The sequence below is a fragment of the Lutjanus erythropterus genome, chromosome 16 (assembly GCF_056507025.1).
Source record: "Lutjanus erythropterus isolate fLutEry1 chromosome 16, fLutEry1.hap2, whole genome shotgun sequence".
NCBI lineage: Eukaryota > Metazoa > Chordata > Actinopteri > Lutjaniformes > Lutjanidae > Lutjanus > Lutjanus erythropterus.
This window is the reverse complement of record NC_139332.1, coordinates 28,364,893-28,382,617: the sequence shown is the minus strand read 5'-3', so window position 1 is coordinate 28,382,617 and position 17,725 is coordinate 28,364,893. Positions and strand designations below refer to the sequence as shown.

General features: G+C 39.2%; 2 protein-coding genes across 2 annotated transcripts; both read right to left on the bottom strand.

Annotated features, from left to right (window-relative positions):
* Window positions 1-845: 845 nt before the first annotated feature.
* krit1 (KRIT1 ankyrin repeat containing) lies at window positions 846-12,038 on the bottom strand. The gene is made up of 17 exons (XM_084738596.1): window positions 11,682-12,038; window positions 9,119-9,288; window positions 8,831-8,987; window positions 7,253-7,345; window positions 7,036-7,165; window positions 6,707-6,950; window positions 6,473-6,588; window positions 5,038-5,181; window positions 4,758-4,914; window positions 4,156-4,263; window positions 3,215-3,371; window positions 2,955-3,106; window positions 2,654-2,820; window positions 2,440-2,527; window positions 2,142-2,348; window positions 1,294-1,410; window positions 846-1,155 (listed from the first exon to the last, which is right to left on the bottom strand). Exons 2-17 carry the CDS (start codon window positions 9,218-9,220, stop codon window positions 1,066-1,068), a joined length of 2,229 nt encoding a protein of 742 aa, XP_084594722.1. The 5' UTR covers window positions 9,221-9,288; window positions 11,682-12,038; the 3' UTR covers window positions 846-1,065.
* Window positions 12,039-13,472: 1,434 nt separating this feature from the next.
* On the bottom strand, window positions 13,473-16,037 carry rpz2 (rapunzel 2). Its single transcript, XM_084738346.1, has 2 exons — window positions 15,900-16,037; window positions 13,473-14,799 (listed from the first exon to the last, which is right to left on the bottom strand). Exon 2 carries the CDS (start codon window positions 14,744-14,746, stop codon window positions 14,060-14,062), a length of 687 nt encoding a protein of 228 aa, XP_084594472.1. The 5' UTR covers window positions 14,747-14,799; window positions 15,900-16,037; the 3' UTR covers window positions 13,473-14,059.
* Between the last annotated feature and the right edge of the window lie 1,688 nt (window positions 16,038-17,725).

Below are 17,725 nucleotides of genomic sequence, written 5' to 3'. Positions count from 1 at the left end.
TTCGACGAAATAAAATAGCTTAACTCCTCAGATTGTGGGTAATTTGCACAGTGGCAAATTTGGCATATTCATCTCAAGAAAAGCACAAGTTAGTGTTGAAATTTAGATATTCTGTCAATCTAAAGAAACATTTTCAAGTAAAATCAATACATCTGTGATTTATGGAATGAACTTGACGAAGTTATTTTTATTTCTTAAATAATATCTTTTAATTTTGTAGGTTTCGTATGAGCCAAACAATATAAGAATTATGTTCTATATTATATAATATACACAAAATACATATACAAAATAGTTTTTTATGGTATTGTTACAAGGTCATTAATGTATTTCTATAGTATCTTGTTTAGTATTAGCTATTTTTAATGCTCTCAGGCCTAGTCAGAGTCCAATAGGATTTTCATCTTTAGGATTCCCATTCATTTATAAAATTCCTGGGAAAAAAGGTTCTTTTAGGATTTTCACAGTGCTGTTGTTTTTATTGGTCAAATAAATCCCTTAGGATTCCTATAAATTACTACGTTTTATCCTTTTATTAAAAAAAAACAGTTTTTAATAAAGCATTTTATTCTTGACATGCTATTTTAACCTAATTGTCAACAGTTTAAGTTTATTCTCATAATGCAGAAAAAAAACCTTCCTCCTCTGATTAATTTTTTCTTAAGTCTGACACTCAAAGTCCGGCTTTATTCTCGAAATGCAAAATACAAACAAAAGATTCCTTCATTTGGCCCTAGTACCCTGTCATACTATGTGCCAGACTGTGTTATAATTTCCATTCAATCCCTTTTCTGAATGAAAGAATATGTGGTTCAAAGTTTTCAAGACAAACTACCAACACATCCTCATACATCAATCCGTTTATTAAAACAAAACATTAAATAAACTTATTTACATGCAATCAAAATATATGACTCATCAAAATACACAATGTGAAGGTGTGACAGGTATCGGTAAGCCTAATGTACAAAATGAGGCATTTTTATCCAGAGTTATTGCAGTCAAATGTGAGTAAGAAGAACCTGCACTGGGATCTTTGGCAGCTGTGGCTTCTTCAACAGTTTTTCAGCCGTAAGCATATTTGTCTGTTGCACCTTTATCATTTGGAGTCATCTGTCCGCTCAGCTTCATCAAAAGCTTCACAATAAGGCCAGCCTGAAAGGAAATGAAAAACATATGCGTTCAGTTTTAACAGAATTTGAGCTGCTTACAGTCGCTATTTGTGATTAGGTTTTATAATACTACTTTAGACATCGTTCCCCCAAATAAATCATTTTAAAAATAAAGCATTACCTGTTTTGTGTGCACAATGAAGTTCATTTTATTGTCACCACTGTGTATCTGGAAGTACTGGTCAGCGTGTCCAAGCTGCCACATGAATGTGCCATACTCTAAACTGATGAGAAGGACCTGGGAGTGCAGAGAGATTTAACCAATTATCATACAGAGCATCTACAAAAGAGAGGCATCAAACTAAATGTACAATTAAAACACAAACCAAAAATCCATATGCACTATAGTTAAAAATAAACTAAGTCAAGATCTGGGGTTTTAATTGCAAACAGTAACTATTAAGAGATATTCTACTACAAACTAAGCTTAAAGGAAGTTCACCTAAAAATTAATTTCAGCTATCAATAACCTCTTCCTGTGTAAGTCAACACTGTACATAAGTTTGTTTATCATCCAAACAGCTGGTCTCCACCTTGTAGCTTCATTTCATTTCCCTTTTAAATCCAGTTTTCCCCTTGTGAAGCTTAATAAAATATAAAATAAAAAGAAATATTCAAATAAGACTGAGATATTCCAGATGTTTTGTGCATCAGTCTCTAAACATTTCCCCAAAATTCAGCCTGACTCATCCTATTCTTAGAAAACTTTGGGATCTTCACTAGAATTTAAAATAAAGTTCTGTGATTTTGAAGCAGTTTTTTTTCCTGGTGAAGAACAGTGTACCTTGTTTTCAGTTTTTCAGGGATTCCACAGGTCCTTATGTAGTCTAAAATCCAATCATCTGAATTTTGTTTTGTGGTGTTAAACTTATTTAGTCAGGTCTGTCTTGCTATGCATAAAACTCATCACACAAAGTTCTACATTTGCAGATCACATGGGACGGTTTGGTGTGTAGCTGATGGTGGTACCTTGGTCTCCATATTCATGAGGTGCAGCCCCTTCGTGTTGACCCCGACGTAGACGCGGATGACTTTGTGGTTGCTGGCGCTGGCCTTGGTGTAGACCTGTCCCGTGAAGAAGGCCGCACCGTAGGTCGGGATGTCCCAACAGTTTTGCAGGAAGAGCCGCTGCAGGTGGTGCATCTCTTTACTCACCCCCTCGCTGGTGCTCAGCGCCTGTCAGAGAGGTGGAGAAGAACCTGTTAATCGACCCAGCAGAGGGATTTCATTTGACGAGGAGTTTTTATTGTGAAAACCTGGAGCGTACTTTATATTCATGCAGAATCCTGTTGGTCCAGTGGTATGCTTTGCTTTTCACCTTCGATATCGGCACGATTGATTTCAGGTTTTCCTCACTGTTGAAAATAAAACAGAGAAATGATACTTCATACACCAACTGTGTATGTCTATGCACTGCAAAAACAAAGCTTTGAACAGAATTTAACATGTTAATGTAAATGTGTTCTAAAACAGTGTTTTACTTGAGGAATCCCTGCTTATGCTTCTTGCTCTCATAGTTGCCGTAGATGATCTGCAGGAGGAGGCTGGCCAGTGTGATCAGTTTGCTGTCCGGAGCAGGAAAGAAGCCTTTCAGGAGGCAGTGACGGGCTTCGTCGAACAGTATGAGAATGGCCAGAGGATCCTCCGCCTGGAACAGAACAGTAAGCCACAGAGTGACGAGTGAAACCTGACATGTGTTGAGTAACCGTATCAATCACCATCTTACATTCCCAGTCAAAATGTCTTCGGCTTTAGCTTTTTGTACAACACAAAGTGAGCTACCTTTTTCTCAATTTCGAGAGGCAGCCGGACGTCCCTGCGGAGGAAGAGCTGAGGCGTTTCCCTTTGAGGATCCAGCACCGTCAGGTCCGTCACGATCTCCGTCCAGATCCGCAGGTGCTGCAGGGGCTTGTGGTACGGCTTCAGCTGCAGGTCTGATGCACAAAATGAACACCGATGTTACTGCAGTCTTTTTTTTTTGTTGCAATGGTAAAATGTGTCTGAAGTTCTCTGAGCAGATCGTGGTGTTTGGTCACACTCACGGAGGTTCTCAGAGCAGATCCAGATGGTAAAATACTGCTGGGTCTCCTGTGAAAGGCGCATGCCTTCCATGATCTGCTGCACCGTCGTGTTGTTGCCGTGCTTTAGCTCCACAGAGCGATACGAGCCGTCCATGCGGTAGATGCGCACCTTCTCATACTGTGGAACACACATGCATACATACCATAAACAAAACCAAGTGAAGCTGTTATCAAAAAGCAAAATTAATGTGGAAAAAAGTCTGCAGGACACATTAGACTATACTTGAGGATATAGCACCATCTAATGACCAGCAGATTAACTGCAGAAAAATGATTAAAAAAACAAACAAACAAACAATCAAACAGACATCACATTTCATTACACACCCCTCCAGCACTTCGTCTTGCATCACATTGCACATTTCATATATGTAAGCACAGGCAATTGGGGCATTACAATTATATACACTGTGCCCTTTAAACAGATTGGAACACAACCTCTTTACTATTACAAACATATTATGAACCACAAACAAAAGCCTGACTTAAAGTTGTAGTTTCTATTATTTGAAATGGGACTGTACTTATATTATTCAGTGTATTCCATATAGCAGATGGAGATGGATATGTACCTCTTATAATCCTAGTTCAAATAGTCTGAACTATCCCTTATAATGTCATAAAAATGCATTTATGTTGCATGTATGTTTAGATAATAAACTTAATCTTCATAATGATCAGTGTCAGTGCCAGAAAAGAAAAGAAAATCCACGGCAAACTAATAAAAAAAAACCCTAAACTAAACATATATATAAAGTAAAAACTTAAAAAAGACCAACCAAAGTGGAAACTGTGTGAGTTCAGCAACAGCATGAATACTGTGGTATATTATGCTGATGTGCAGCTGGTGTCGTTTTTGCTTTACAAGCACAGTAATTAGGTTAACGTGATATGTGACTCACAGGTTTGCTGGTGGCTTGCTGCAGAAGCTTCACTGTCTCCTCCCATTCGTTCTGCTTGTTCTCCTCACACACTTGCAGAGGAGATCTCTTCTGCTGGTCTTCTATGTGCTGTTGGTGGCAAAGTAAATGTCCGTATTTAGTAGCTATTGTCTACCTCTATAGTTGTTGTGTGTGTCATAATGCATAAATGCTTTATCTAAAATAAAGCAAACACTTTTTTTTAACTTTTTAACGTCTGTGTGTCACACAGTCCTGTGTGATATGCAGACATTAATACATTCAACATTCAAGCTGTAAACATTTCACTGGTGTACACTATAACAATACTGATAAAATGCCTCCTGTTAATGAATATTACTGAAAAAGGGACTTTCAGATTCTGTTTAGGCAAAAAAACTTGAATACAGAATACAGTCACAGTGTTTCCCTACAACTTTTTCCCTAACTCAACAAAATGTATTAAATTGTGTTAACTTTTTTGATGCTTCACTGCTTTTTTGATGCTCTACTCATGTTACAAATCTGCATAGTTCCTAATTGAAGGTAGTGCATGTAGCTGCAGTAATGACACCAAAGTCCTGCTAAAATGTGAAGTTTCGTACCCGGTCGATCTCTGGGTGTTGCAGCAGGAGTTGCACCATCTCTGCGTGGCCTCCTCTGGCTGCAAAGTGCAGTGGGGAGCTGAGCTGGCCGTTAAGCAAGTTTGGATTACAGTTTCCTTTCTCCAGTAACAGCTTGGTCGCCTCCACTTTACCGTGCCTGGACAGAACCAAACAAAAGTTAACCAAACTCATCATTCACAAGAAAAATTTAAGTCCAACAGAATGAGAGCTTTTGGATACTTAAGACTCTTGTGGAGTGTGAAAGCAGCGTCAGACTTACCAGCAGGCGTAGTGAATGGGAGCCCAGTGGTCGCTGTCCAGCTGTTTGACTGAGAAACCGCTGTCCAGAAGCTTAGAGAGCAGCTCTGTATCTCCTTCACAGGCACTGCGATGGAGGGGGAAGTCATCCACCCACTGGCGCTCCCTGCAGAGAATATGAATATAGTGTTTAATAGACATTTTGGGTTTGTTCAGACTGCAGGAAAATTTTAATTGTTCATTTTTGATCTCCAAGACCGAATGTCCACACTGTCCGTTATTTGCAAGTGATCAGATCTCATTTGTGTGACATCACCAACCTTTTTGCTCGGGTTGCTGAGATAACAATATGGGTATCAGTAACTAGTATGTACAAGGTACGCTGGCTTTCTAATGAGGAAGCATGAGGAATGGACATCATCTTGCCCTCCAAGCAACTGTGCAGTTAAGTTGAAGTGAAGAAATCTTCTGTTGCACCTGACAAACTCAGCAACAGAAGAGGCTTGTTGTCCTCCATACCGTTCTGCTAGCAGTAGCATGGATTTTGGTCAGGCGCTCTGATTGGGGATGTGCGTGATTAGTTGTCTAGTCAATTGAATGTCACCACCCTCACTAGTCAACGCCAGAAATACTAGTCAGTTAAACTGTTTATTAACATTTATTAATTAATCCCAAGTTAAATGATTCCTCTACAGTGTTTTGTAGCCGCCCACTACTCATCAGGGCTGCAGCACCGGCAGATGGCAGCCCTTCTCTCTCCTCTCACTTGTGCCTGTATGTCGTTGTTATCAGCGAAGTGGGACAGGTAGCATCTCAAACAGCAGCATTTGTCAGTATTTTGACTTAGAAAATGAAAGTAAGGTTGTGCGCGGGCTGTTTCAGAATGAACTAATACAACCACTCCCCTGTGTTCAGTGCGTAACCACACTCACCACAGGCAAGTGGACGTGCAGGACGTTAACCTGCAAGCTGCAGCCTGCTGCTGCAAACACTGCTAACTTTAACCAAGCAGTGCGACCGCTAACATCAGCTCTGGGTAAACAATGTCGTCTACCTGTAGACTCTGTGATTTTTATCAGTCTGAAAAGTTAATGCATTTAGTTTGTTGTTGTCACATTTTGTGGGATAATGTGCAAAGTTCATAACATACAGAACAAAGTGCCTCACATTTCAGCTGCATTTAAAATAAGATTTGGTTGCTGAAGAACTGGCTTCAAATTGCTCTTAATACACATACTATTTTTCTGACAATGTTCTGTCACACAAAATCAAATTGGAATCATATCTGAAACCACCTCCACATGTGGCTTGGATCCAATTTGATTTTATGTGGGGTTTTTGCTGTCCGGACTTTCTAAATGAATTTGTTTACAATCCAGATTTGTGGATACGCCAAAAAAACAGGAGCGAAGGATGCCAGTAATCCCAATGTGGTTCATGTAAGAATAATTCCTCACTTGTCTTCTGTCACACAGTTAGGACCATGTTGCCACTTCTCCCTCTTTGGGATCTGGATCTTGGAGTAGTCGGGCGCTCCGAGCCCAAAGTATGGGTTGATGATAACTTTGTCCACCTACAAACAAAGGGTAGGACAGGCCAAGAATGTCAGAGGTGGGGTTAGACAAATATTTACATTCCCTGTTTTCCAAATTATTTTCTTCTTGTGAAGAAAAAAAAAAAGGCTGACTCACTCGGTTGGTGTACTGCAGGTCAGAGCCATAAAGCGGGTTGAGGATACACATGTCTGCCTTCTCCAGGGACATCATCTTGCTCTTGATCTCCAGGGCAGTGTAGCCCATGTGCAGACCCTCGTCACTCAGCTTGCCCTCGCTGCTGTAGGCCGGGTTGCTGACGTTGGTCTTCACCCGCTCCACGGGTGCTGGTCTGAACAGAGCGGGGATGGCGTGAGGCACGGTGTGCTGCTCTGCTAACCATCTGTGGAGGTCAAAGAGGCACAGTTACAGCTCGGTCTCCCTAAAGGCCTCACACAAGAAGACCACGCTTCCAGATGTATTCTCACTTGTCTAAGGCCAGAAGCATCTTTGAGGTGATGGAGCAGAAGTGAGCGCTGGTCTCACTGCAAACCCGCATGATGTCCTGGAAGCAGTAGAAGCTCGGGCTGCCGGCGCTGTAGACAGGCTTACTGTTGTCTGTTCAGAAAGATTTATTAAAATATAGCATGTACAGCCTGAACAATATTTGAATTTAGCAAGAGAGGTGGTTTGTCTTTTTCTCACCTTTAACACTGACTGGCACAACAAAAAGCGAGGCTTCTTTCCCTTCATTGTCTCCATCAAGGGGGAATTTCTTCATATGCACCACACGCTTCCCTGAAACCCAAAGCTGTGTTTAGATCAGTGGTTCCCAACCTGAGAGATCAGGAAGGGTTACAGGATAAATCAAATAAGATATTCATCCATCCATCATCTACAACTGCTTAACCTTTGGAGGTTTCTCGGGGGGGCTGGAGCCGATTCCAGCTGACACTGGGCGATAGGTGGGGTACACTCAGGGTGGGAATCTCAAGGCAGCTCATGATTCAATTCGATTCTGACTCAAAGGGCCACAATGTAATTACAAAATGATTATCACTGCATCCTGATACATAAAAATGTTTGCTTGCTATAGATGATTGACTTTTTTCTCACTGTGTGACCCCTTACTACTTTTAAAACAGCTTTATTATAATGGTCCATAATTAAGATAAAATAAGATAAGAGAGAACTTTATTAGTCTCGGAAGGAAATTCTTGTGCCAGAGATTGCTCCAAAATTACAGCACAGCACAGAATGAAAACAATAGAGTATGAAATATAAAGTGAAATATAAAATATAGAGTGTGTAAGGAGTAAGTGCAAAACAACAGTGACTTATAACGTAAGTAACATAACTTAAGTAAAACAGTAAGCTAAAATAAACTAAAGTAGAAAAGAAGTTTTGGCAATGACATTTTTATTATATATATTTTGTACCTGATGAATGTAATATTGCACATGATATCAGACTTAATATTGTACATGCTAATAATAATAAAAATGATGACAAAGTTCCAAGTAATACTGCAAAATATTACATGTAATATTGTTGAAACCACAGTATACAACTAGCCAAAGATGTAACATACTACTTTGATTATTAAGAAATTTATGTACAAGTTCTTTAAGATCGAAAAAAGTAAAAATGACACAAAACATCAAAGAGTGACTCTGGCGGGCTGCAACTTGGGACGGTGCCAGAAGAAGAGACTTTCATGCACATACAGGAAACCAAAATGCTTCCATATGCTAGCATAAAAGCATATAAGATCTTACAAAACTGTTGCAGACGATCATTATGTTAAGAATTGGCCTTTAAATTTCTGATTACGGACTTGTCTGCATAAGTACGGTAGAGGGTAGCAAGGTAAATCTGAAGGGGAAACAAATGATTTGTCTTAAACTCATTCATCCATCCATCTATCATCTATAACCACTAAACCTTTGCAGGGTCGCAGAGGGCTGGGGCAATCCCTGCTGACACTGGGTGAGAGGCAGGGCACACCCCGACCGGGGTGCTATTTCATCACAGGTCTTACACGTAGCGTCAAAAACAAACATTCACACTCACATTCACATGTCTTTGGACTGTGGGAGGAAGTAGCACCCGGGGAACACCCACTCAAACATGGGGAGAACACACACGCTGCCAGCAGGTTCATACAAGGTGAAAAGAAAACCTCTTGCTGTGAGGCGACAGTGCGAATAACTGCACCGCCATGCTGCCCATTTATTCATTCATAAGATTAGAAATGCTCATGAGTGTAAATGTCACACTCACCTATGAAGCCTTGGTTGTTGGATATGGGTCTGATAGTTTCGTCAACATAATCCAATATGGATTTGGATTTATCTCCTCCTGCTTGGATCTTTGTTGCCAGGAGAACTTTCTTTCTTTTCTTTTCCTTCCCCTCCAAAGGCACTTCAATCAGCAGGATCTTTACAGGAACCAAACGAGACATGGAAACTGAGTTAAGAAAGAAAATATTGAACTGGAAAAGTGGTTAATTGGTTGAAAATCTGTTTAGACGTCCTTGGCTGCAGGCGGCCTGTTTTCAGACTCGTTTACCTCATAGGCTTTGGCTCTGTACTCCTTCGAGCTCAGGCTGACTTGGCTCTTCGGGCGAATGACAGCAACAAACACATCCTCGAGGCTGTCCTCGTTGCCCATGCTGCCAACTTTTTCTCAGTCCTGAAAAATCATGCTACACGAGGGCCAAATGCTGTGGAGAGGCATCCCTGAAACAGAAAATCACAGGGGGAGGAAACATAAGTAACTTCATGCTGATTAGAATGACAACCATCTTATTTATGTCGAAGTTAAAGCTGGAGAATCCTGACAAAACAAATATCATAGTAACTGTACTTGATAACAAAATACTAGTAATGTGATGATACTTTGAATACAACTGTCTTTCAGTACCAATGCCAGCACCCTTAAAGTGATACCAATACCAAGAGAATACTTTTCCCCCACTTTATCCCTGAAATAATCCTTCCAAATTTCACGCATTTATTTTTTTTTACCATACACCACAAGCATGTAGTGTAGCCATACTTTCAAATGTTTTGGTGGTATCTCAGTGGCAGTGAACCGGTCACACACTGCATTAAACTGAAGAATGATTGCAGTGATTGGCTGCAAGCAAAACCAGACAAATACTCTTTTTTTTCCAAACCCTGTGCACAGAAAGGATCGAGTGCAGGTTTTGTTTGACTGGAGAAGTTTCAGTTCTACTTTTCTGCATACAGTTTAGCTGAAACTACTGTGGTTGTCGATTAATCATTTAAAGTCATAGTTCAAGAAAAATGTAAAATGTTCTGTAGTTTCTGCTTCTCAAATCTGAGGATTAAGCTGCTCTTCTTTGTCATTTGTGACAGTAAGTATTTTGGGGTTTTGGACTGTCAGGTCAGACAAACAGGTGAGTTGAAGTACGGGTGGGGGATATGGAAAAAAAAACAAATATACTATTTTTGATCAAATACCTCAATATTGATGTTTATCTATATTGGGCCAATATTGTAGGGATGAGTGTTGGTGCTAATAGAAAATATTAACACTCAAGATGCACCGATCGATTAGCCTGTGACCAGAATCAGACAGTTCTCATTTGATCACAACCACAGCTTAGACAGACATGTCAAATCAATAACTGAGAAACCCTGAGGTGATGGAAACTGTTATTCATGCTTTCGTGACCAATTGTTTAGATGAGCAAAAAGTCCCTCGTCCGTCTCCAGCTCATTCAAAACTCAGGATTTTGACTCGATCCAAGAAACATGACCACGTCTCGCCCATCCTTGCTTCTTTACGCTGGTTACCCGTTGCCCTTACAATTGGCTTGAAGATATTATCGCTCATTTACAAACCCCTGAGAGGCTGAGCTTTTAGTTCCCTGTGTCCGTTTCTCACTCGCTGAGATCCTCAGATAGAGATTTGTTTCTTGAGGGGGATGGAGCCTTTGCAGCTAGAGCTCTGACACTACCTGAAGAAATCAGTGGAGCAAACTCTGTCTCTCTCTTTGTGGTTTGTAATGTTTCATTTTCTGTTGCGTTCTGTATTTACTGCAAAACACGTTGTAACTGAGATTTGAAAGGTGCAATATAAATAAAGTTTATTATTATTATTGTTATTGTTAGAGCTGCTTGATATGGTAAAAAAAAAAAATCATTCCAATTATTTTAACTGAAACTGTGATTGCGCTACGCCAAACGATTAGAGGGAATGATCATTTTAGCATTAAAATTTTCATTCTTACTGGAAAGAAACCTCTAACATTTTTCTTACATCTGGATAACAATAATTTTAGGCCAAGGCATCCCTGCAGCACTACGGTATCTTATTATAATGCAGTTTTTTCCTCTTTAAAAGTAAATTCTGGTTCTGCAGTTTGGATACTGCACTTGACCATATTGCAATTATTTAAAACCAGGAAAAGACAACTCTGTGATGAGCATTTCTTCACTATAGACCAAAACATTGCCCATAAATTAAGACAACAATCATCAGATTAATCAAAACTAATAATAATCATTACTATCAGCCCTGAAATAGGCAATTCCTTCTTTCCTTGAGATGAGTCCGTTATTACTTTTAGAACAAGGCCACACAACATTTGGGGTACAAATGACTGCATTACATTTAAAATACATATTAAAAGTATAATTTTTTTTGCCTTATAACTGTGGTTATAAGGCACCATATCACAGAGGCTCATAGCAGCTTTAATCATGCCTCATGATCGTTTTATAATAATGTATTTCGCAGGGCTTCAGGTTTTACCCAGTTGTACAAAAATCAACAACGTTAAACAGAAAAAACAACAAATTATAGACAAATAAAAGAGTGAAACCTGAATATCTTTCAGTCAGTTCAGAAATCAACTTGTTGAGTTCAGAGGGGGGTCACGCCCCGGAAACCAAACACTCTGCTGTCTTTAGACAGTTATTACACAAACTATATTATATATTATATTTTAGATTACACCCCGTGTTGCTGAATACGACCAGTGCTGATTTATCTTCTTGTTCACAAACATTACGATCAACTTTTTTTGACCTGAATCAGCAGCAGTAGCCGGGATGCTACACTCATCATCATCTTTTCCGCTCGTTGAGCCGCTGAAACTTACCGAAAGCGACGTGACTTTTCCTCAAACGGACGAAACGGAGTATTTCTCGGCTCTCGTCGAGTTTCGGTTTGTTAAATGAGACAGTCCGCAGACAGGTGACCGCTCCAGGTAGACTTCCAGGGCAGATATTTGTGTTGAAGCGGTAGCAGGCCTGTAAGTTTGGGCAGGTCTGCAGACAAACAGAGGAGTCGCGTTACGTTTCAGTGCAGCGGCTGCGGTCGGACAACAGAGAACTCTGGCGGTGAGGGGGACTCACAACACTGAACTGCAGCTGTCAGTATCTTTAAACTGCATCCGTTTAATTTACCTTAAAATAAGAGCTGTTTTGTAAAATTAATGGTACATTCATATAGTATATAATTACAGGGGCGTATTTTATCAGTTAATGTTTTTTGTGAGTGTTTTTTCCCTCGTAATTGTCTTGTTATTTTAGTATGAGGCTACACTGTGGGGCCCTTTAAAAGAATCTTTAAATGAAAAAATAATTTTTGATGAATAAATAAAAGAATAAAGATAAAAAATAAATAAATAAATAAATAAAAATGTGGAAATATTAGGAGAAATAAAAAAAAACAAAAAAACAAAATTGCACAATTTTGGAAAAATTAAAAGAAATAAATTTAAAAAAGAAATTGTACAATTTTAGACATGTGGAAATATGAAGAGAAAAAAATAATTTTGGAGGAATAAATAAAAGAATAAACATGAAAGGTAAAAATAAATAACTAAATAAAAATGTGGAAATATGAAGACAAACTGATAAAAGAATAAATAGATGTGGAAATATAAAAAAAAATAAGGACCTCAATTTATTTTCACATTTATTTCTGTCTTTTCATTTATATGTTTCTAAAAAAATATCTTTTGCCTATTAATTACTCTATTTTTCTTGTTTTTTTTAACATTCATTTATTTTTATGTAATTTCATTTTGTTTATTTTTCCTTACTTTTTTTGCTTACTACCTTTGCTTGACTGAACATGTGTCCTGCCAGGATTTGTTCTTTATATTTCCATTTTTTTTTTTAATTAAAAAAAAAAAATAAAAAAGCTAGCTTTGGTCTGTCCACCAGTTGTCAGTCAGCTCACCAATTAACATATTATCTCTTTTTTATCCATACAAGAGCTAAAGGGTAAGGTAAGGTGTTTTCTGTTTTGAGAGACTCTGGGAAGTTACCAGCCAAGAAATAGTCCCTCTTAAAAGATGAATTGTCATTTTTACACTTCAGTTTTTGTACATATTTAGCAAACAAGATGTAACTTTTTAATTAGTATGCATTAGAGGTATTTAAAAGCAAATGTTGACAGAGCCAGGCTAGCTGTTTCCCTAAGCTAAGCTAATCGGCTGCTGCAGCTTTTTACCTGACAGACGAGAGAGTTGCATCGATCGTCTGCTATCCACATAAAAGGCTTTTCCATTAAGGTAGCCAAGTGCTATATACAGTAAATGCAGTCCTTTTACCAGTGATTAATTACTGTGAAATACAATAAAAAGGGCCAGTACAATGTCCCAGAGTGCATGTTGATGTCCTGAAATTACTTGTTTCTTCTTGCTCTGTGCTCTAACAATTGACTGAGTTGGTTTTTCTCTATGAGTAATGTTTGCAGTGTTTGGCTGCAGGTAAACTCATATAAACAGTCATTTTCTTCTACATCTGAGTACAAAAAGGATCAGTTAAAGGTACTGCTTGACTGGAGACGTTTAGATACTACTTGGTACTGGGTTATTTCAATCAGTATGAGCAGGCTGAAGTGTGTTTTGAGAGACCCACAGATGAAGCAGGAGTCCCAGTTCAAAAGGGAGAGCATTTTATTTTAATTTCTTTGTAGATTTCTCTGTATATGTCTGTGTGTGGTCAAAGCTTGAATGCACACAACATAGCCAGGGCCAAATACACAACAAACAGAAGTAATTGCACCTGAGGGGTCTGTTGCCTCTGTGTTTACTTGCTTCTGTTGTTGTACCTGCCCCAGGTGTGATCCTGTGACTGCTTGAATTTGTAAACTGTTGGTTCCAGTGGAGATTAAATGCATTTCACAAATATACGACATGATCAACTATTTTGTACATTTTTATTGAAGAGACGGTATAAAACTTCAGCATATATGGACATGTACTTCAACACAAAGCAGCTGAAACATAGTGGTCTCTTTGAAACAAAAAAATAGCACACAATATTGATAAAATAACTAAAACTCTGCAATAAGATTATCGAGTGCAGCTCAAGTGTACACAGCACGGCTTTGGTCTTATTTATATATATGTATATTATAACATAATTTGTATTTTTCCATTGGTCCATGGCTGAGAGTCCAGTTTGTTCCCAGTCTTGTTGCCACCAAACCCAGAGGACGTCCTCTCTCTGTGTTGGACCGTGTTTAGGACGAACTGTCTTTGCACTGACTGAGCACCTCCTGCATCTTCTTCTGGATGTCCTGCACCCGCTTGGACCACTTCTCCCGCACCTCGTCTTCGTCGTCCTCTGTGACGGCTGTGTAGGCCATGAGGGCGATGAGGCCCATGTGGAACAGGTGGGCGATGTGTGAACAGCGGCGCTCCATGATCTCACGGTCGCCGTCGCAGTTGTCCAAGTACACCTTCAGCAGGGTTCTTCCAAACAGCAAATTGGTTCCCATCACACCGCGGTAGTACACATCCAGGCTCAGATCGGCCCTGTCTCTCTCGTAAATCTTCTCATACTCTTCCATGTAGCTCTGGCTGTTGGTCGGATCTTTCTTCACCTTCGCCACCATGGTGTTGAACGCAGCGTACTGGTGCTTGATGTGCTCCTCGTACCTGCCGTAGGTTTCGTTCACCTCGTCGATGCGGATCTTCTTCAGGCATTGGTGGTTCTTTTCGGAGATGCTCTGCAGTTTGCTGTTGACCTCCTGGAAGTCCTTGTCCAGAGGGTGGCCCTTGTCGTCAGCCAGGCCCTTGCGAGCCACCCCAACCAGGGAGGAGACTATGCCAAAGATGGGGTCGATGGAGGAGGCGAAGGAGGACAACTTCTCCACGCAGGTGAGCGCTGTGACTACAGTTTTCTTGATCTTTTCTGCATCAGCCATCACGTCGTCTTCTCTGCTGCCACGTCAAAGTTCACAAGGAGCGAGTCTGGAGGCTGGAGAGATTTAAAAAAAAAAAAAAAGCACCATATGTTCTTAGCTTCAGCTTCAGCTTCAGGTTACGACTACAACAGCCCACTTGTCAGCAGCTGCTGCACGTTCGCCATATTGTGGAAGGTGTCATCTTACACTCTAATAACAACAGGTGGGGGCTCGTGTTGTTTGCAGTGATACACAGAGCTTCACCATGTGAGCAGAGGAAGAAACTAGGGCAGAAGTAATGACTATTTTCATTATTTATTACCATTGTTCTCTTGATTAATCAGAAAAGAGGAATTTCTCACAGCCTTTGTTTATATATTAAAATTAATTATTTTGTCATGCAACCAACACTAAAACTCAGCAATATTTAGTTTTATGTTATAGAAGATTGAAAAGACCAGCGAATATTTGTTCCTGAGATGTTGGACTTTGTTAATTTCTGGCATTTTAGCTTTAAAAATCACTTACTCATCGGAATAGTTCCCTTTTAAATTTTTTATCCATTAATCAAAAAGTTCTCGCAGCTAAAAGAAACTTGTTTTTGTACTTCCACGATGTTTTAAAAAATTAAGTATTTAGGCTAATGCAAGTCCTGTGTTCTGAGAAATTATTTCATGTCATTGTTTTAATAAGGCACTTAATTGCAGTATTAAAGATGACATACCAGAAGTCTGTCATTAGTTTCTGAGACCACAGACCAAAATCCAACACTGATGCATCCTACGCATAGTTTTGGTATTAATCATCCTTGTCAATGCTGTCCTGCTGGAAAAATAACTCTGGGACAACAGTGGGTGTGTCTTTGTAGTAACGCAAGAAACACTGGAAATAAACAAATACTTACAGGTCATGACCTCTCATATGTCATTTTTTTTATAGTTCAGATAACTTCCAGTGACCATTTAGCCCCTTTAACTTTAACTTAGGGTGTGTTACTTTGCATGTTTTCAAGTCTGATTCTTTTATTTCCTGATTCCTAGCCACACACACACACACAAATCATTCATATTGTAGTTTCATTTCTCCAGTCCTAGCTGACTCAGCTATCGCACAGTGTTCAAACCTCCTTCATATCATAGATTACAAAGCACTAAAGTGACAGATGTTTACTCACCAGAGATAAAACTGTTGGTATCCCTCTGTCTACTGAAGCCGTCTGACTTTCCTCTCCACCATTTTCCTCCCTTATAAAGACAGCCCCTTCCTGCCAAATAAGGGAGCCAACACGAGGAAGTGACTCACGTATGCCCTCGGCTGATTGGATGAGGGGAGTTCTTCCAGATGCACTGCGGCTGCAGGCTCCAACCACAAGGTGCAACACAGGCTGTGAATGACTTGAGTATCCTCTTCATTGTGTTGTTTTAATTGTAGGTCCCCAAACCAGTATGGGTGACCAGATACCACAGAGGTTATCAGAGACAGGAATGAAAGACAATGCCATTCTGTGTACCCAGGAAACACCCTGACTTTCAATGTCATATCTCTGCAGTATCACTGATACTGACAAGATTAAATTAACATTTTAAACAGAACTTAAAAACAAAGTTGGCAATATTCTATAATTTTGTGTCCAGACTGATGGATTTGGAACAAGTCTTTTAGCAGTTACACTCACAGAGTACACACAGGTAAAAAGTCAGTTTACACAAATTACAAAATATATATTTTCTCACTTTTGTCAGTTGCTATCAGGACAAATTTGGTTTAATTTACCGTCATTTTGAAATGCAACGGAGATAAATGTTATTTTATTTGTGGTTTCCCAGAAATGTTTCCATGGGGGACAGTTTTCATAGTGATTGTATAAAAATGTATCAGCATTTGTTGTCGTGTATCACAGCAGATGCGGCAGAAAAAACTAAACTGCACTGCTGGCTTTTAAAGTTGAATAATAGCAATAATGTATGAAAGATGTGGAATATTTTATGGTTTGTTGAAAAGCTGTCAGTAAACTGACTGAATTGCTGGCTTTAATTTCTGTGATAGAAGCAAATGATGAGATTTAAAAGTTAATTAAATCAAAGTATGAATGAGCAAATAAAAGTTGGAAAAGAGAATGAATAGTTGTCAAAGTGTGAAAGGGATGAAGGATGTGAAACAGTGTAAGCTGGGAGCTGAGTTGCATCGTGTCGCTTATCACTTGGCACTAAACTGCATTGCTGGCTTCAGTTTGTATGAGGAAACTCGATACCGTGGAGTAAAAAGTGGTCCATCTCTTAAACAAACTGGTTACCCGTATCCCTAATGCCCGTTAACTTGCATAGTTGAGGAGCCTCTTAAATATGTTGGCAAACTAGATGCCTAACAGTTTTTCTTCTTAAGAAGTTTTAGAATGTGTAAGTTTAGAAAATGGAAAACTGAATCCAACACAGGGCTCAACATGTGCACTGCAGTTGTGTGCATTAGTGACTTTTCCCAGTAAATTTTTACTTACTGTTGAAATCTGAATCTAAAGCGTTCAGCTAAAAAAAAAAAAACTGACATCCTTTTATAATAAACAGTATGAGTTTTTTTTTTTTTTACAACTGTCTGCCTACCTTATTCATCTTATGTAATTAGAATAAACATGTTCCTCTGTGCTTCATTCAAGATAAACTGTCTGTTCCACCTCATGTGACATTTTTACATTTCTGTTCTGTATGTCACCTTCAGTCGTTCCATCCCATGATGAAATATTTTCTATCATTCTCTGAAATGCTGTGTAACGTAGGATGTAAAAAATATGGACTTGATATGAATATGCACAGTACTGACTAAATCAGGGGTATCAAACTCATTTTGGTTCAGGGGCCACATACAGCCCAATTTGATCTCAAGTGGGCCGGAGCAGTAAAATTAAAGCATAATCTATCGATTATTCTGCCGATTAATCGAGTAATCAGATAAGAAATACTGTGTGTTCCACATTTTTTTCTATTACATTACTTTTGCTTTATTTAA

Bases quoted from the DNA above. Each gene is read 5' to 3' on its own strand.
- krit1 (XM_084738596.1), bottom strand. From the start codon at position 9,220: ATGGGCAACGAGGACAGCCTCGAGGATGTGTTTGTTGCTGTCATTCGC. The intron at 5,182-6,472 runs GTGAGGAATTAT...TATTCTCTGCAG, and splicing joins AACTGTGTGACAGAAGACAA to GGAGCGCCAGTGGGTGGATG. The intron at 3,372-4,155 runs GTGAGTCACATA...TGTGTTCCACAG, and splicing joins AGCAAGCCACCAGCAAACCT to TATGAGAAGGTGCGCATCTA.
- rpz2 (XM_084738346.1), bottom strand. From the start codon at position 14,746: ATGGCTGATGCAGAAAAGATCAAGAAAACTGTAGTCACAGCGCTCACC.